Genomic DNA, 20,707 nt, shown 5'->3' with positions numbered 1-20,707 from the left:
AAGTATATTTAAGTTGAGAACAAATGAGTGCTTTCTTGCTATATAAATAAAATGCTTGATTTGTACAGATTTTAAAAAAAGTCTGTATGATTCTTATTACATAAACTGAAAAAAACAAGAATACACTGTATCCCTGGTAGTTCAGACAGTAAAGTGTCTGCCTACAATGCAGGAGACCTGGGTTCGATCCCTAAGTTGGGAAGATCCCCTGGAGAAGGAAATGGCAACCCACTCCAGTATTCATGCCCGGAAAATCCCATGGACCAAGGAGCCTGGTGGGCTACGGTCCATGGGGTCGCAATGAGTTGGACACGCCTGAGCAACTTCACTTCTTCATACTGTATTAGAAATAAGAGTAGCAGTAACCTTGGCATGAAGGAAGTGAGAAGGAATATGTAAGAAGGAATTAAAAAAAAAAATGACACTTCAGCCAACTTGATTATTTAGATCTTGACTCAAACAAATGGGGAAAAAAATGGACATTTACGAACAATAAGCAATTTAAACACTGGGTATCTGATATTAAGGAGTTATTGTTACTTTTATATACAAGAATATTTGGAGGCTTTAAAAATATAACCTTTTAGAGATACCTACTAAATATTTATGAGGATGGCAAGTGGCTGAAGGTACAAAAAAGACAACTTCCTCCTTTCAACGTTATCTAACAATTATTTTAAACTATTATATTTACACACTATTCTATAAGCTATTATTTGTCAGTAATAACAATTAAGTTATGTATAAAAGCTAAGAAAATGGAAAAAATGCCAGACATTTGGGGTAGTATACATAGAAGCTGAAATCCATTTTCCACAATTTTCAAAATTAGGATTCACTGCAAAGATACAAAATGAAATAGTGTAACAATTTGTTTTTCTTTAACTGTTCTTTCAAAACTCAAGATAATGTAATTTTCCTCACTCAAAGGAGCTATCTTTCAAACAGACACTTTCAATCCACTGACCTTCAGTGACTCTAAAAAAGGACACATGCTGCAAAAATTTTAACTTATTATACAAAGATGTAACCTATACCTTTTTAAAAAAAATTTCCCTGACCAGAGATTAAACCAATGCCCTCAGCAATGAAAGCACGGAGTCCTAAGTGCTGCATGCTTAGCTGCTCAGTCATGTCCGACTCTTTGCGACCCCATGGACTGTAGCCTGGTCTGGAGCCCACGAGGCTCCTCTATCCATGGGACTTTCCAGGCAAGAATACTGGAGTGGGGTGCAATTTCCTTCTCCAGGGGATTCTTCCTGACCCAGGGATCGAACTTGCATCTTCTTCCATGTTTCCTGCATTGTAGGCAGGTTTTTTACCCACTGAGCCATTGGAGAAGCCCTAAAGTGAAAGCATTAGTCACTCGGTCCTGACCGACTCTTTGCGACCCCATGGACTTTAACACACCAGGCTCCTCTATCCATGGAATTCTCCAGGTAAGCATATTGGAGTGGGTTGCCATTCTCTTCTCCAGGGAATCTTCCCAACCCAGGGATCAAACCTGGGTCTCCTACATTGCAGGCAGATTCTTTACTATCTGAGCCATCAGGGAAGCCCAAGGGCATGTTGCCTTCCCATTAGGGAAATAAACCCTGGGCCCCCATGACAGGTGGGGATACTCACCACTATACTAACAAGGACCGCCAGAATTCCCTAACCTATAACTTAAACCAAAAATTATACATTATCCAATATAGAAGAAAAGTTTCTTTGTATTTCCATTACCTGAAAAAACATACTGGGAGCCCATTCTTTTTTTTTAACTGATGTGTAGTTGATTTACAATGTTGTGCTAATTACTGCTGTACAGCAAAGTGATTCAGTTACATATATATACACACACACACACACACACACACACACACACTTTATATTCTTTTCCATTATGGTTTATTATCACAGGATATTGAAAATAGTGCCCTGTGCTGTACAGTAGGACTATGTTGCTTATCCATTCTGTATATAAAAGTTTACATCTGCTAATCTCAAACTCCCACTCCACCCCTTTCCCAGTCCTCTCCCCCCGTGCAACCCATCAGTCCGTTCTCTATGTCCAATTAAAAGAGAATAACTTTTACAGAGGTCAACTACCAACTGAGGATGATACTGGTAATAAGAGCTAAGAAGTACCTGCAAGCAAAAGAAAACTTTACATTACCTCTTCTTTAATTTCTTCTTTTTCTTGGACTGGTGGTTTTGGCTCAGGCTTAACTGGTTCCAAAGGAGGAAGGTAGTTCTTAGTATAGAGACTTTCAAATAGCTTATCCACAAAACCTGAAGTTTCTAAGGAGAAAATATAATATGTAAGTGTTACACAAAGGGAAATGAGGAATGACTAGTAGGTAACCAAACGTTTGACAACACACTCTATTGGCAAAATTGAGGAAAGTGGGACATCTCATTCAAAGCTGGTGGAACTAAAAATGAGTTTAACCCTTATGGGGGAGAAACCATTTCTGGGGTTTAAAACCCTTTAAAGATACTTGCACATGTACAAAATGATTTATATGCAAGATTGCCTGTTTGAGTATGTAAAAGATTGGCTACAACCCAAATTTCCATGAATAAGAGACTAAATCATATGACAATCAAACAATAACACACAGCGGCTATAAAAAGAATAAGTACTGATAATATCAACGCTCCAAGATATAAAATTAAATATTGTATTCATATATATTTGCATTAAAGAGAACTCTGAAAGGACACAAAAATGACAAGGTAATGTACTAGGGGTGGGAAGGGATCAGATGAGGTGAGAGAGACTTTCATGATATACCTTTATATTGTTAGATTAACTAAATTGCATACTCAAATATTTATTTTTAAATTAGTTGAAAAATAAATTTTGACATGAGAATGGTATGAAAATATCATTTTGTGTTTTAAGTAAAACATGAAAAAGGCTGCTCTATTTTGTAACTTTTTCAGACTCTTTAATGGAGAGAACCAGAGGAAGTTATTAAAAATTAAATGTCAAGATATTTATATTATGTTATTTAAACCAAATTTAAGTCACTTCCAAGGGTCCTACCCCTCAGGAAGAACTAAAGAGGATATTAAAAGTATAATACAGATTCTGCTTACACCACAACTGTTACACGTTTTATACAAATAACTATGTCTAAAATGTCAAATTTTTTCTTCAGAAAAGCATCTTTTCATAAACTTTTTAGGTTATTAATTTGTGCAGTAAGCATTTCCATGATTATAAAATGGTAAGATCTTCTTACACATAACTTTAAGACAAATTAATCAGACCATTTGAAAGACTTTATGATCAGAAGACTGTTTTCACATGCATCTGTATTTCTAAAGCACTTTTTAAAACATGTATTACTTTTGTAATTTAAAAGATACACACATCATTACTATCTTTAGTTAAAACTAAGCAATATTCATTAATACATTTAGAAAATACTCATCTGTACTGAAAGAATCCTATATTAATTTTGTATAAAAAGCCTTAAAAATGGACAAAAAATATGTAATCCTTAGTTTCAGACTGAGAAGTCATATGACTATCTTTTCTTTTTCAGAAGATACTTGAGCTAAAGGATCCTTTCTCATTACTAAATATAAAATATCCACATTCCTGTTTGTCCATTCAACAGTATTTATTGAGTATCTTCTATATGTCAAGTCAAGTCTGTAGGTTTCGAGTCTCCAATTTTAACAAAGGAAAAGACAAACGGGAGGTGGAGAGAGACACACACAGATAAACAGGCAGATTAACATATAACATGACAGGGAGTAACAAATGCCATGAAAAAATAATAAAGCAAAAATGGGAAGAGGAGAGAGAAACCACCCTGAGAAGATGACATTTGAGAAGAGGCCAGAAACCATGAGAAATCGTGTTTCAAGCAAGGGTAAAACAGTGTTCAAAAGCCCTCATTTGGGAACATGTTTGCCATGCTGAACAAAACAGCAAGGTGGTCCATGTGGCTAGAATGGAACAAATGACAGGGAGTGGTAGGAGATGAGGTCAGACAAGCAGCAGGGAGGCCCCCAGGAAGCTCAGCAGACTAGGAACAAGATTTTGCTAAGAAGATGAGAAGTTAAAGACACACAGAGAAGAGGAGCATGCCCATTTCTTCTTGCATATCAAGAAGCCCCAGTCAAGAAGGAGAAAAAGTTACCTTCATTGTCTTAATAAACAGTAAGAATAAGAATCTTTAAAATTGTTACTCTTTAACCATTAACTAGGCTCTACCACAAGCTCCAAGGATTCATTCACTTAAAAAGTACTTGAATTACAACTGCCTCAATATCGGAGAGGAGCAGAGTAGGAAAGGGAAAAAAGTTTTGCCGAATACACAATAAATACTTAAGCATGAATAGGTATATTCAAGTATTTAAAGAACTCTGACCAATTTATTTCCTTTCAAGCTTTATCTTTAAGATTTTATCAGGAAGTTTTAAATTTAAAATCTCTATTCAAATACTTGGTTGAAGGCCTATAATAATTACCTTTTTGTAAAAATACGTCAAGTTGATCAGCACAAAAGGCTTTCAATTCTTTCTCAGGTTTGTCCTTCTTGACCAGTGCTACAACATAGTTGGCTAAGGCTGAAGGGTCAGCATCACATCTAGTTAGACAAAGAGAAAACAAGTATTTTTAAACATTTTTTTCAAATACTGATGTCATTAACGAAACCACCCCTATTTTGGAAGGCTTCAATAAAAAACTTTATTTTAAAAAATGACTGCAAACACAGGCAACTATCGTTAACAAAGAACATATTTATAAATATAATACAGTTAAGTTTTTCTTTTCCTGCTTATTTTTATAAAATAATGTGCCTCCTATTTTTAATGTTCCAATTATACTCAGAACTTAGGACTGAATCTACATTTATTTGCTCTCAGTGGTAATAGGGAAAGGATGGCAATGGACTCTTAAGGTGCAGCTTGACTCCCAGGCTGTAGAAGCGCTGTAGACCTGCTCAGGAACTCTCTGTTCTGAGTGATCAATGAAGAAGCAGGGGAAGTGATGGGACAGCTTTTCCATTCTCTGTAATGCCAAGCACCAACATCTAAAAATGGCCATTTCTACCTCTAATCTTCTCAGTGAGTATCTTAAGGATCATTTTAAGACAAAAAGTAAGAACACAAAAAGCATGTCACCTTAAATTTTATTGGCAAACACTTCAGCAGCTATTAGGAAGAAAGAAAAGATTGGGGCGTTAGAACAGGAAGGATAAGAGAAGTGGTGAAAGGGCAGCAGAGATAACCTTTATTTACATCACTTTTTTTTCTAGTCAGTAGTAACCTGACTTTGACATTCTAAGTTATCTCTTATGCCAGGACAGCACAAGATCCTTGAGTTGCCAACTCCTAATGTACAGCAATCTGCCAGACTTAACATTTTATATATATTACAAGTAATAGCAAGTTTTCTTCTTATAAAAAATATACATACACACGCTTATATATTTATATTCTATTTTCCCCATAAATGTACATTTAAGTATCATATATCCTTTGTGGCTTCACAGCACTGTTGTGAAGATAAAATGAAAAAACTCAGAATGACAGGAGGTAAAATCATTATGCAAGCAAAATGATTATATCCCTATAAAATACTAATCTTATTCTATGATCCTTGGGCCTCTACTATAAATCAGAAAGTTAAAAAAGTTTCAGCTCAAGGTATCAATCACATTTCCAATAATGTATGAAATTAGTAAGTAAAAAACAACACCAACACCCTTACTTCCTTTCTAGTGTATACTTTTAAAACATTTATGCACCAAATTCTGAGAGCAAATTTCAATTCTACCAATTTTACAAAACTCAAAACTAATTAAAAAAAATGATGGGCAAATGTCAGAGTGCACTAGGAGTCTAAGTACACAGATGATGAGTTATGTATTAATTAAAAGAAAACTGGGATCCTTAAATAAAACGATTGTATTTTGAGAATTATGAACAGATTACCTTAATAAATCCAACTGCTAAATTCTAAAATGGACATATAGCATCTCCAATTATATTCTAAACACAGAGAGAAAGGATTTTTTAATTTAAATAACTAAGAATAACAGAAAAGAAGCAATGTTATTTTCCCTGATCTTATGGGAACCTTCGAGGAGTCTCAGGACCTAACAGGTAATAACACTGGGTAAGAATATGAGGTTTCCAGTGAGAAACAGGCAAAACTCAGATTACTGGAAAATGAGGTGAGTTAAACAAATCCAGGTATCTTCTACATATGGTTAGTATTCAGACTCTAAAAAACAAATGCAGAATTAGGTTGTTTCTGATGAAATACATTTTGATGTAACACTGATAAAACTCAAGATGAATAGTTACAAGAAGGTAAGAGTAGACACCAAGAAAAGATTAGAGATTCTAAATATTTGTTTAATGTGAGTGAACCAGTGATTGTTAATAAATGATAGTTAGAATTCTGCACCAAATACAAAAAGCATGTTTACAGCCAAAGGAATGGGACCATTTAAATTTAACAGCTCCTATGCAATCTCAAAAACAACAGAATGATCTCTGTTCGTTTCCAAGGCAAACCATTCAATATCACAGTAATCCAAGTCTATGCCCCAACCAGTAACACTGAAGAAGCTGAAGTTGAACGGTTCTATGAAGACCTACAAGACCTTTTAGAACTAACACCCAAAAAAGATGTCCTTTTCACTATAGGGGACTGGAATGTCAAAGTAGGAAGTCAAGAAACACCTGGAGTAACAGGCAAATTTGGCCTTGGAATACGGAATGAAGCAGGGCAAGAGTAATAGAGTTTTGCCAAGAAAATGCACTGGTCATAGCAAACACCCTCTTCCAACAACACAAGAGAAGACTCTACACATGGACATCACCAGATGGTCAACACCGAAATCAGACTGATTATATTCTTTGTAGCCAAAGATGGAGAAGTTCTATACAGTCAACAAAAACAAGACCAGGAGCTGACTGTGGCTCAGATCATGAACTACTTATTGCTAAATTCAGACTGAAATTGAAGAAAGTAGGGAAAACCACTAGACCATTCAGGTATGACCTAAATCAAATCCCTTATGATTATACAGTGGAAGTGAGAAATAGATTTAAGGGCTTAGATCTGATAGATAGAGTGCCTGATGAACTATGGAATGAGGTTCGTGACATTGTACAGGAGACAGGGATCAAGACCATCCCCATGGAAAAGAAATGCAAAAAAGCAAAATGGCTGTCTGGGGAGGCCTTACAAATAGCTGTGAAAAGATGAGAAGTGAAAAGCAAAGGAGTAAAGGAAAGATATAAGCATCTGAATGCAGAGTTCCAAAGAATAGCAAGAAGAGATAAGAAAGCCTTCCTCAGTGATCAATGCAAAGAAATAGAGGAAAACAACAGAATGGGAAAGACGAGAGATCTCTTCAAGAAAATTAGAGATACCAAGGGAACATTTCATGCAAAGACGGCCTCGATAAAGGACAGAAATGGTATGGACCTAACAAGCAGAAGATATTAAGAAGAGGTGGCAAGAATACACAGAACTGTACAAAAAAGATCTTCACGACCCAGATAATCACGATGGTGTGATCACTCATCTAGAGCCAGACATCCTGGAATGTGAAGTCAAGTGGGCCTTAGAAAGCATCACTATGAACAAAGCTAGTGGAGGTGATGGAATTCCAGTTGAGCTATTTCAAATCCTGAAAGATGATGCTGTGAAAGTGCTGCACTCAATATGCCAGCAAATTTGGAAAACTCAGCAGTGGCCACAGGACTGGAAAAGGTCAGTTTTCATTCCAATCCCAAAGAAAGGCAATGCCAAAGAATGCTCAAACTACCGCACAATTGCACTCATCTCACACGCTAGTAAAGTAATGCTCAAAATTCTCCAAGCCAGGCCTCAGCAATATGTGAACCGTGAACTTCCTAATGTTCAAGCTGGTTTTAGAAAAGGCAGAGGAACCAGAGATCAAATTGCCAACATCCGCTGGATCATGGAAAAAGCAAGAGAGTTCCAGAAAAACATCTATTTCTGCTTTACTGACTATGCCAAAGCTTTTAACTGTGTGGATCACAATAAACTGTGGGAAATTCTGAAAGAGATGGGAATACCAGACCACCTGACCTGCCTCTTGAGAAATTTGTATGCAGGTCAGGAAGCCACAGTTAGAACTGGACATGGAACAACAGACTGGTTCCAAATAGGAAAAGGAGTATGTCAAGGCTGTATATTGTCACCCTGTTTATTTAACTTATATGCAGAGTAAGTACATCAGGAGAAACGCTGGACTGGAAGAAACACAAGCTGGAATCAAGATTGCTGGGAGAAATATCAATAACCGCAAATATGCAGATAACACCACCCTTACGGCAGAAAGTGAAGAGGAACTCAAAAGCCTCTTGATGAAAGTGAAAGTGGAGAGTGAAAAAGTTGGCTTAAAGCTCAACATTCAGAAAACGAAGATCATGGCATCTGGTCCCATCATTTCATGGGAAATAGATGGGAAAACAGCGGAAACAGTGTCAGACTTTATTTTTGGGGGGCTCCAAAATCATTGCAGATGGTGACTGCAGCCATGAAATTAAAAGATTCTTACTCCTTGGAAGGAAAGTTATGACCAACCTAGATAGCATATTCAAAAGCAGAGACATTACTTTGCCAACAAAGGGCCGTCCGTCTAGTCAAGGCTAGGTTTTTCCTGTGGTCATGAATGGATGTGAGAGTTGGACTGTGAAGAAGGCTGAGCGCCAAAGAATTGATGCTTTTGAACTGTGGTGTTGGAGAAGACTCTTGAGAGTCCCTTGGACTGCAAGGAGATCCAACCAGTCCATTCTGAAGGAGATCAGCCCTGGGATTTCTTGGGAAGGAATGATGCTAAAGCTGAAACTCTAGTACTTTGGCCACCTCATGCGAAGAGTTGACTCATTGGAAAAGACTCTGATGCTGGGAGGGATTGGGGGCAGGAGGAAAAGCGGATGACTGAGGATGAGATGGCTGGATGGCATCACTGACTCGATGGATGTGAATCTGAGTGAACTCTGGGAGTTGGTGATGGACAGGGAGGCATGGCGTGCTGCGATTCATGGGGTCGCAAAGAGTCGGACACAACTGAGCTACTGAACTGAACTGACTGGGTATCCATAAAGTGCACTAAGAATGAAGGAAATCACCAGTCTGAAATAATGATTCACATCAATTGAATGGTGAAACAAATACATTGGGAAGTTTGTTGCTGTGATTTTTTTTGTACCTTTATGATTGCTCTTATTTATTCTTTCATCACCACTTACCATACTCTTTTAAATCTGACAATTAAAATATTATAGTAGCTATGATACCAATAGTAGCTATAATAGCTACTATAATAGTAGCTACTATTATAGCTACTATTATAGTAGCTACTATTTTAACTGCTATAATATTATAGCTACTATTATAGTATAGCTACTATTATAGGTACTATTATAGTATGGCTACTATTATAGGTACTATTATAGTATAGCTACTATTATAGGTACTATTATAGTATAGCTACTATTATAGGTACTATTATAGTATAGCTACTATAGTAGCTATACTGTAATAGTAGCTATGGTAGTAGCCATACTATAATAGTAGCTATGGTACCAACTTTCCTGGACAAGGAAAAGGCTACCCACTCCAGTATTCTGGCCTGGAGAATTCCATGGACTGTATAGTCCATGGGGTTGCAGAGTCGGACAAGACTCAGAGACTTTCACTGACACGGACATGATACCAATACTAATAGTAGGCCAAAGAGACTTTCAGAAGTATGTCACAAAAATATGAGCATGACTAAGACCCTTGATAGGTTACAAGACAAATGCAGGGCCACTTCCTACTTCTCTTACACAAAAACAGTACCCAAAGAGTATTAAAATCATTTCGCTCTTGGGACTTGGGCGGTTGTCCAGTGGCTAAGACTCCATTCTCCTAATGCAGGGGATCTGGGTTTCAATCCCTGCTCAGCGAACTAGATCCCACATGCTGCAGCTAAGAGTTCACATGCTGCAATGAAAGATCAAAGATCCCATATGCTGCAGTTAAAACCCAGTGCAGCCAAAATAATTAATTTTTTTAAAAAATCCATTTTAGCTCTCATTTATAACCAAAGCTATGGAAATTCATTTCTGCCTAACTATAGGGACAAAGTATATCTTGGAAAGAGGTTTTAAAATTATGGGGCCATGGCCATGTTAAACACATGTTTCTAGACAAAAAGGGGCTTCCATTACAACAAAGAGATTAGGAAAGGTAATAATATCCACCAAAAAGTACTATTCTATAGTCTTTAAAAGGTCTTAATAGCATGTGTGTGCATGTGCTAAGTCGCTTCAGTTGTGTTTCTTTGCAATCTTATGAACTGAAGCCCACCAGGCTCCTGTGTCCATGGGATGCTCCACACAAGAATACTGGAGTGAGTTGCCATGCTTTCCTCCAGGGGATCTTCCCAACCCAGGTATCAAACCCGCATCTCTTATGTCTCTTGCACTGGCAGGTGGGTTCTTTACCACTAGCCCCACCTGGGAAACCCCTTAATACCATGATCAATTATTATTCATTTTTCAGATGCCTAAATTTGTAAATATGTAAAGACAAATCAAGTGATCCATTCAAAACCAGGGAGACAGCTTACCTGTGGAACTAAAACTCAGTGTCAATTCCATGCAAGTAAAATCTATCACAGCATATACATTTTTTCTAATGTTTATCTGCACAACAAATTAATGTATTCTAAGCCTCATCGGTAATCACCTTTCAGTTAAAATAAAGAACCATAAGAAGTTTCCTAAAGTTTAATGGAAGTTACAAATGAGGATTCTTTAAAATTCACATCTTGCATACTGTTCTACAAACATGTTTCTATTATCTATTTTTATTTAAAAGAATAAAAATTGCTTAGAATGAATTTTTATCACGAGAAGTTAATAGAAATATTGCCCAGGAATGTCTTATCTGTAAAAATCTCAAATCTGTCTTTTTTCTTCTTAATGAAATCACGATTGCGGGTATTAACACATCCACTGAGCTATCAACTCAGCCTTGCAGATACTTTTAGTAATCTGATTTTCTCAATGTGCCTAGCTGCTGGCTACTGCACTACTACTATTGTGTAGGAAACAAAAATATTGGTACTTCCACGTCTTTTCAAATGAAAGCTTTCACATTCCCCATCATTACTTAGGGGCTTTCATGAATGAAGATGATGTGGAAGAAAATACCCCTAGATTTATCTGGAGGGGAAAAATAGATGTTACTCAGTTGCAGACACCATTGCGATACCCTGGCACAGTAGCCACCAGCTAAGCACACTCAGAAAATGAGACTACTTTAAAAAAAAAAATCATACTTTTCTAATTGTGACCAACCTAAATACACATGAGGACATTAATTAGACATTTACTAAATGTTAAGGAAATGCCAACCTTCTTGCTGGGTAATGGAATTACTTTGAACAAGACAGACCTTGCCCCTCAGTCACAAGGAAATGAAAAAATAATAATTATAGTACAAAATATCAAATGGCTAAACAAAGAGATTAATAATGAAGTAACAACACTGTGAGAGGATGAACAAGACATTGGTAGGAAACAAGGCTATGAAGGCAATATATGGCTCCTAGCCTACAGCAAATGGGCCAGGGAGAATGAAGTCAGAAATATTTAGGCGTCACACCAAAGAACATAAGAACAAATACGTTCCTAACTTAGTATACTAAAACTTGCCAAGAAGTGTTTGTGCCAGAGTAAGCCTTCTATGAAATAGTGAGTGGTCTTCTTAAACACGTCCCACAGAACTTTAGAGGGACATCAATTCTTTGAATCTACTACATATGCTTTAGAAAATTATCAGTACTTTTCAGTCTTAAGAACATACCTACAAAATACTCATTTTATCCTTGCAGTTCATTTATCAAGATGTGAGATCTAACAAGCTGCTACATGGTGATTCTTCTTCCCATTTGAGCAACTGCAGAGATTTCTAGTCAAAATTAATTTGGTATGGATTGCAAATGTACAAACAGCATGTAAACTTCAGAGTTCAACCCAAATACACACCCCCTGACCACTGGGTCAATAGAATCATCCCAATGAACATTATTGTGTCTTTTCCATCATACTCAGAAATGACATAAAGTCAATGTTTTACAGCTTTTTTTTTTTAACAAAAACCTTGATATGACCCAAACTCACAGAAACTGCACATCAGGTTGATGGGTTTCTCTACCAATTCTTGTCTAGGGCCTGCAATGAGAATCTGTCATGCACTAGACTGATTATTCTGTAAGCAGCAGAAGGACTTAACACTAGTATTAATAAGTATTTTTGCAAAAAGAGTTTAATATATTTTCACATTTCAAAAACCATAAAATTCATTTATATTTAATGATTCTGGTACATAAAATACTTTTTATAGTCTGCATTATTGCAAGATAGGTAAAAGGTTAATATAATTAATTGTTTAACACAGAAAGGTAAGAAAACTCTCCAAAGTCAGTGACTCAAATATAGATCTAGAAACTAAATGCCCTGCATCGCACAATGATGCTCTACCGAAAGATGACAGATAAACGGATGAGTGCAACTGTTCAGAAAGTATTACAAACCCTATCACTCTCTTCAAAACATGTATCAAGGCAAGTTTTTTTGGTTATTCATAGCTTTTTTTTTTCTTTCAGTTTGAGATATAATTGAACTATGTATGTCTGAATTGTACAGCATTAATGATTTTACTTACATATATGAAATGTTACCATGATAAATTTAGTGAACATTCATTTTACATAGATACAAAACAAAAACAAAAAACACATTTTTTCCTTGTCATGAGAAGTCAGGATTTTATCTCAACTTTCATATGTAACACACAGCAGTGTTAATTATATTAATCATGCTTCACATTCTTGGTACTATATATCTTGTACCTGGAAGTTTGTACCTACTTACTATCTTCATCCAACTCTCCTCCTCTGGTAAAGACAACCCCACCTCTGGTAATCACAAATCTGATCTCTTTTTCTATGAGTTTGTTTGTTTGTTTTTGAAGTAAAATTGACTTAAAACACTTATGTTAGCTGCTGGTGTACAACGCTGTGATTTGGTATTTTTATACATTACAAAATTATTATCACACGACAAATTTTTACAATAAACCTAATAAGCAGCAGTGAATTAGATGTACTTATATATATTCAATATATATAAAATAAAAATAACTTAAAACATTCCTCATTAAAGACAACATTTTTGGTAGAAATGCATGTTTGTTATTTTAAAATGCTTGCTTGAATGTTTTCTAAACTTGTAGAAATTTCTCCACTGGCTGATTTATCCTCTAAATTTACTTAGAACCTTATCTTTAAGGAGTCCAGATAGTTCAAGTGAGCAGTTATTTGTAATAAAAAGAAATCATGACATGTCCTACTCATGTATAATCCCTACATAGTCTCTATAACTAGGATATCTAGAAGATTTTGAAACAGAAGGAAGATGAGGACCCCAAACAAGATCTGTGTTCAGTCTGTTCATGTAGCAGTAGGAAGAGAGATAAACTCCTGGACTAAGATGGTTTCTCTCCCTTTTACTGCACTGCCAATGAAAATGGTACTAGGTGGCCCACAGCTAGTTCAGGAGTGCTTTCTTCTAGTCTCCCTCCCCCTGTCCCTCCTCTAATAAGGTAACAGATATGCCCCACATCTACAAAAGGAGTGGAAACAGATAAGCTCTAACAGTATGAGATTTCTAATTTGTCTATGGGGCACAAACACATACAAACTAGACTGGTTTCATAATATTTTGTTACCTGACTTCATTTCACTAATGACAAGGTGGACCACACTTAAAAATCCCTAAAAATCAAAACCTTTTATAATTCAGTTACTTTTTTTTTGGGGGGGGGGCGGGGGGCATCCATGTGGCTTGCAGGATCTTAGCTCCCAGAATGGAGATTGACCCAGGTCCACGACAGTGAAAGCACAGAGTCCTAACCACTGGACCACCAGGGAATTCCCTAAATTTAGAAAATTTTAAATTAAGCTAAATAAGAAAGTGCAACAGGAAATCATGTACATAGCTACAGTCTGATTAAAACATATCCACTGCAACTACATTATATGAAAGCCTGACAACTGCTCTGAAATGCTGTGTTGTAGCAACATGCCAATCTCCCATGAAAATTTTCTTAAATCTGGAATATGCAAAAAGTAAACTTACAAATACAACCCACTTCAGCATATCATTTCTTACATTTTAGGATGTCTAAACAAAAAATACTCTCCCATGACAACATACTAAGAATGAGAATATATGTGACATTTCCACTTGTCTTTACTGCTTATTATTAACACTTTCACCCAAATCCATTACCTATAGGAGTTAAAAATAAGTATTTATTTTGTAATTTTGTAGTTCTAGGAAGATCATCTATATTATTAAGTCTAAGCAGTGATTTTAGATCTTTCTTAACACTAAAAAAGTAACAAAAATAATATTTAAAAGAGACATGATGTGACCTTTATGTTGAAGATATAACTCAAAACAAGTGGGGAAACTAATCATTTTGAAAGATAACTTTTACCCATAAAAATTACAGAATATATATGAATAAAATCAGTATAAATAGTCCAAAAAAACTGGTGAAAGCACCCTAGGGAGACTTAAGTTCCCACCCAAACTAAATTCTGACAATAAGAAAAAAATCAAAAAATATTACCCAGACCAAAACATTTTAGGGAGCTTTAAAAAAATAATTAACTATAATATTAAAACTTGTCACCTTCTTCTGAAGACATAAAATACACATTTAATACTTTCAAAAGTACTACCAACATTTAATACTTTCAAAAGTATCTACCATCCAACTAAAAACACAAAGGTTCTCCTGTTCTATATTTTAATAGACCTTTTTCTATTCTTAGCCTCTTCCATATATGGTCAATTTCACTAACTCTACTTCATGATTTCCCACCTTCATCACAATCCATTTCCACCTTTGTGCTCCAATCTTGATCCTGTATGTAAGAAAAGTATGATGCACACTCAAGAGGCCCATATTCTTCAATAAAACTTTTAAGTGTGCCCAGAAGTCATTTGCATATTACTTAGACCATCACTAATGTAAAACTCAGAAGCCCTTAGTGTACATTCATTCATACCTGTGCTCTAGTCATATACATATCCTCAGAAAGCAAATACCACTTCAGACATCAAAATTCCCTTAATGCTGTCTCACTTTACCATCCAACCATCTTCACAAGGCTGACACACTGGACTACAAATGAGTCTTCCTAGGTGTTACCATCCCAACCCAAGAAACAGAAATAGCAAAACATCAAAAGTTAGTTAACAGGATTTCTCAGGAGCACAAGGAAAGAGACAAACAGGGAAGTAGCAGTCTCCTAACAACCAACTTCACCACACCTCCCGAATTACCCTTTATTTCCACCTCTGCAAAAACTCAATTTTTCCACTAAAATTATCTGATCTAATGAATCAAAGCCTGCTCATCTCTTCTACTCCTTTTCTTTCAGCCAGAAAGCCCTCACCTCCAGTAGGAGGAAAAGTATTAAGTAGAAATGACAAAGGGGCAGCAAATGATTCCTTCCCTTCCCATGCCTTCTTTCCCAAGAGAGTTAGTTATCACCTCCTCCCACCCTCCCTCCAGCTTTTCCTCTTCCCTCACTGAGATACCTTTCAGAGACTACCTATACCCCAGTGTCCCAAATTAACACTTCACCATCTCATCCCTTTAAAACGGTTACAAAACCAACAGAAAGTTCATATCTTCTCTATTCCTTTATTTCAAGGGTCCCAACAATATTTCCACCATACTACTCCAGATATCAGAAACAAGCCACTCACCAATAATCCTACACGGCAATCCTCAGTAGTTATAAAACTCTTTCTTTCCACTACCCGTTTCATTATTCCAATACCTGCATCTAAAAATCCCTTGGTGCTGCCGGTATACCCCTTTCAGCCTGTCCTCCAATAATATTAGATACTCGAGTAGTCCTTTCAACCCCCAGTCAAACTTACAAAACCTTACTTTTCCCAACCCCTAATGGTATTTAAAAATCATCAGCTCTCTTGGCACTATCAACTCCTCAATAATAGCATCCCTTAATAGGCTTATCAAATTCCTAATAATTCCCAAAACACTTCAGTGTCCACAAATCCCTATCCACTACAGTATTTTAATTCAATATTCTTGAACCCTTAGAACTCATCAGTAATCGCTCTAAAGCCCTTAATGTCCCTACTCTCCTTTTCTCCCTTCATGCTTCCAAAAGGTCCCCAATACTCCGCTTCTAGATCGTTTAGTCCCGGAATAATATTGTTTGTAAAACCCTTGATATCCTGCTACTCCCTTCAAGATCCCGATATTCTAAAATCCCTCAAGAGCCCCGATTACTCTCTCAGTTCTAAAAGAGCAGTATTTTAAATTCCCTCACTTCCCGCTACCCTTTTGAGCACCCCAAAATGTGTATTTCAAAAGCCCTCGCTGTCCTCCCCGCCTCCCCCCCCCCCCGCCCAGTTCCCAGAGCCACACCGCCTCTACGTCCCTTGCTCTCCTCCCCCCACCCCCCCACAATGGTGATAGTACTACAGAGAAGACGTCGCCAGGACCTCCCGACCGCTGCCCCTCCGCTCCGCCCTCCCCCACGCCGCTTCCCCTCCCCCCACGCCCCCGCGGGCCCCCAACGCCCACGTTCGCCAGCCCCGGCCCAGCCTGCCTCACTCACATCGGCTCCAGTAACTTGGCCAGCCAGGACTTGAGGGCATCCACATCCTCTATGAGCATGGTGCAGGGAAGGCGGGCTCGGCCGCCGCTCTTGTTCGGGCCTGCCGCGAGTCGCCCCCCGCCGCCTCCTCACGCCTTCTTCACAGCTCCGGGTGCCTCAGCCCACCGGGCATCTTAGAGGACTTCAATCTACTCCCCCGGCCGGGGCCTAACAGGAACTAACCCAAGAGCCCTCGCTCAACCTAGCCCGACGGCACAGGAGAGGGGGGAGATAGCGTCGAGTGGCGAGCGCTGGAACCAATAGGAAAGAGAGGGCCTGCGCGCAAAGCCAATGAAAAGGCTCGTTCGGCCCGCCCGCCGGTCGTACCCAGTAAATGAGGAGGGATTTAGCAAGGTAGGTAGAGAGCTTACGTGAACTCCTGGTGCAAGATGGTATCTTAGAGAAGGTGCTGTGGCTCTTAAAGGGACCGCGGCACTTTTTTTTTTTTTTTTTTTTTTTAACCACGCCGCCGCCCGCCGCGGAAAACCGGTGTCTGCTGCTGGGAGTGCCTGGGGGAACCCGGTGAGCCCCTCAGCCTGGTTCCTTCCTCCCGTTTTTTTCCTGGAAACACACACTAGTGTCCCGAAATGACTCAGCTGTAGTAAATCTGCAACATAACGTGCAATACGTTCACGTTCGACACTGTGCACAGAACGCAAAATTTTACTTTTTTCCCCTCACACGCTCTTTTTGCTCGGCACGCATGCTGGTATCTTTTGCTGCTGTGCTTAAATTATGCACAATGCTATGGCAACCCTTCCTTGGACTCCAATAATCGTCATTTTAAAAACGTGGCGCAACGGTTGCAAAAGACAGAAGCCATTTCAATTTTATCAGTATTTTTAGTATATTCTCTATAAGGGAGAAAAAGGATTCCATTTTTTAAAAAATTCTCTTTTCATTGCTTCTCTAAAGTTCGATGGGAATTTTGTGCAGAGAAGATGTTGGTCAGCAAAAAAGTTTTTTAAAATAATATTTAAAAAATGGAAATCACTGAAATTGGCAAATTGGTTTGTACCAGATGAAAAATTCCCTTTTGGAGTTTTGAAATGACTGGCTTGGCACTGGTGTTAGAATGTTTATTCAACAACGATTACTGAGCACCTGCTATACACCAGCACTGTGTAAGGCACTGGGATTCCAGTGGTGAGCAAAACAGTCCTTCCTCCTAGAAAGCCGGACAGTTTATGAGATTATGCATTGTAATCATAACATTATGAAAAATACCTGATGAGCATACACCTCATATAAAAGAGATGGGTCAACCCAAAATAAGCAGGCAGACTGTAATATATATATATGTAGCAGGTGTAGGCAAATTTTTTTCTGTAAAAGGCTCAGTTCAGTTCAGTTCAGTCGCTCAGTTGTGTCCGACTCTTTGCGACCCCAGGAATTGGAGCACGCCAGGCCTCCCTGTCCATCACCAACTCCCGGAGTTCACTCAAACTCACGGTGCATCGAGTTGGTGATGCCATCCAGCCAACTCATCCTCTGTCGTCCCCTTCTCCTCCTGCCCTCAATCCCTCCCAGCATGAGTCTTTTCCAATGAGTCAACTCTTCGTAAAAGGCTAGACAGCAAATATTTTTTGGTTTTGGGGGCTATGAGGTCTCTGACAACTACTCAACTATGCCCTCTTGGCATGAAATAGGTCATAGGTAATATGGAAACAAATCAACTGTGACTGTGTTCCAATAAAAGGTGTATGAAAATTTCAATGTGAGAGACTTTTCATGTGTCACAACATGTTATTCCCTTGATTTTTTTTCTCCAACCATTTAAAAGTGTAAAAGTTATTGTTACCTCACAGGTGTCCAGGAACAGGTGCCAACATGGTCTGGCTTGCAGGCTAGTTTGTGGACCCCCTACATGTGTGTGCACCCAACTCTTTGCAACCCTGTGGACCCTAGCCCACCAGGCTCCTCTCTCCATGGGATTCTCCAGGCAAGAATACTGGAGTGAGTTGCCATTTCCTCCTCCAGGGGACCTTCCTGACCCAGGGATAGAAGCCACGTCTCCTGTGTCCCCTTCATTGGCAGGCGAATCTTTACCCCTGAACCACTTAGGAAGTGAGGTGGCATTAGTGGTAAAGAACCTGCCTGCCAGTGCAGGAGAAGTAAGAAACCTGGGTTCCATCTGTGGGTAGGGAAGGTCTCCTGGAGGAGGAAATGGCAACCCACTAAAGTATTAAGTTCAGTTCAGTTTAGTTCAGCGGCTCAGTTGTGTCCGACTCTGCCACCCCATAGTCTGCAGCACGCCAGGCTTCCCTGTCCATCACCAACTCCCAGAGCTTACTCAAACTCATGTCCATCTAGTAGGTGATACCATCCAACCATCACATCCTCTATGGTCCCTTTCTCTCGCGTTCAATCATTCCCAGCGTCAGGGTCTTTTCTAGTGAGTCAGTTCTTCACATCAGGTGGCCAAAGTAACGAAGTTTCAGCTTCATCATCAGTCCTTCCAGTGAATATTCAGGACTGACTTTCTTTAGGATAGACTGGTTGGATCTCCATGCAGTCCAAGGGACTCTCAAGACTCTTCTCCAACACCACAGTTCAAAAGCATCAGTTCTTCGGTGCTCAGGTTTCTTTATAGTCCAACTCTCACATCCATACATGACTACTGGAAAAACCACAGCTTTGACTAGACAGACCTTTGTTGGCAAAGTAATGTCTCTGCTTTTGAATATGCTGTCTACGTTGGTCACAGCTTTTTTTCCAAGGTGCAAGTGTCTTTTAATTTCATGGCTGCAATCACCATCTGCAGTGATTTTGGAGCCCACAAAAATAAAATCTCTCACTGTTTCCCCATCTATTTGCCATGAAGTGATGGGACCGGATGCCATGATCTTAGTTTTCTGAATGTTGAGTTTTAAGCCAATTTTTTCACTCTCCTCTTTGACTTTCATCAAAAGGCTCTTTAGTTCTTCGCTTTCTGCCATAAGGGTGATGTCATCTGTATATCTGAGGTTATTGATACTTCTTCCGGCTGTCTTGATTCCAGCTTGTGCTTCATCCAGCCCTGCATTTCGCATGTTGTACACTGCATGTAAATTACATAAGCAGGGTGACAATATACAGCCTTGAGGTACTCCTTTCCCAATTTGGAACCAGTCTGTTGTTCCATGTTCTGACTGTTGCCTGCATACAGATTTCTCACGAGGCAGGTAAGGTGGTCTGGTATTCCCATCTCTTTAAGAATTTTCCAGTTTGTGGTGATCCACACAGTCAAAGGCTTTGGCGTAGTCAATAAAGCAGAAGTAGATGTTTTTATCCTTATCTGTCAGAGGGCAGACAGGATGAAAATCACAATCACAGAAAATGTCAGTATTCTTGCCTGGGAAATCCCCTGGCAGGCTACAGTCCATGGGATTGCAGTCAGTCAGACACAAGTGAAGCACACACACATGCACCTGGGAAGCCCGGACCCCTTACGTAGCGAACTAATAGGTGAAAGTAAAAGCGAAACACACTTAGAAATTACCTAGTGAACTTCCTTCACTGTCAGCTCCTCCCCAGCTCTGCAGCTGAGTCAAGTCCACAGAGACGAAGTAACATCTGGATCTTCTAACAGCAAGCCCAGAGCTTTGACACATTCAGCTGTTGCCTTTTCTTCTCTCTCTCCTCCTCTTCTTGCTTTATCCTTATCCTCATTTTCCCTTCACTTCTTTCCCCTGCAGAGATGAAGTATTACCCACAAATGATAGATATTTTAAAAAGAGAAATGTAAAAGTGATTTGCTTAGGCCTGCAGCTAGGCAAGAACTTGATAGCATGATTGATATGGAATAGGAAATGCCTTTTTCACAATAAATCACTCTGCTGCCAGAATTTCAAAGTACTTTTCAAATGTAATATTTATAGAACAAATTTTCAAGCCTTACTTCAGAGGTGAGGGTGCCAAGATACTGGCTTTCTAGTGGCCGAGGGCATCATTTAATCAAGACT

The 20,707-nt window shown here is 38.7% G+C and overlaps 1 protein-coding gene across 4 annotated transcripts in view; it reads right to left on the bottom strand.

Moving 5' to 3' along the window:
* Positions 1 to 16,996, bottom strand: part of RBM27 (RNA binding motif protein 27) — a 65,586-nt gene extending 48,590 nt beyond the window's left edge. For all 4 annotated transcript variants that reach the window (XM_061423867.1, XM_061423869.1, XM_061423868.1 and 1 more), the window contains exons 1-3: positions 16,725 to 16,996; positions 4,477 to 4,595; positions 2,162 to 2,286 (exon numbers count right to left, since the gene is read on the bottom strand). In XM_061423867.1, the coding sequence (XP_061279851.1) occupies positions 2,162 to 2,286; positions 4,477 to 4,595; positions 16,725 to 16,783 (303 nt within the window). In that variant the 5' untranslated portion in view covers positions 16,784 to 16,996. The remainder of the gene's footprint in view (positions 1 to 2,161; positions 2,287 to 4,476; positions 4,596 to 16,724) is intronic.
* Between the last annotated feature and the right edge of the window lie 3,711 nt (positions 16,997 to 20,707).

This window comes from Bos javanicus, chromosome 7 (genome assembly GCF_032452875.1).
Source record: "Bos javanicus breed banteng chromosome 7, ARS-OSU_banteng_1.0, whole genome shotgun sequence".
Lineage (NCBI taxonomy): Eukaryota > Metazoa > Chordata > Mammalia > Artiodactyla > Bovidae > Bos > Bos javanicus.
The sequence above is the reverse complement of the archived record's forward strand: the minus strand, read 5'-3'. Positions and strand labels throughout refer to the sequence as shown.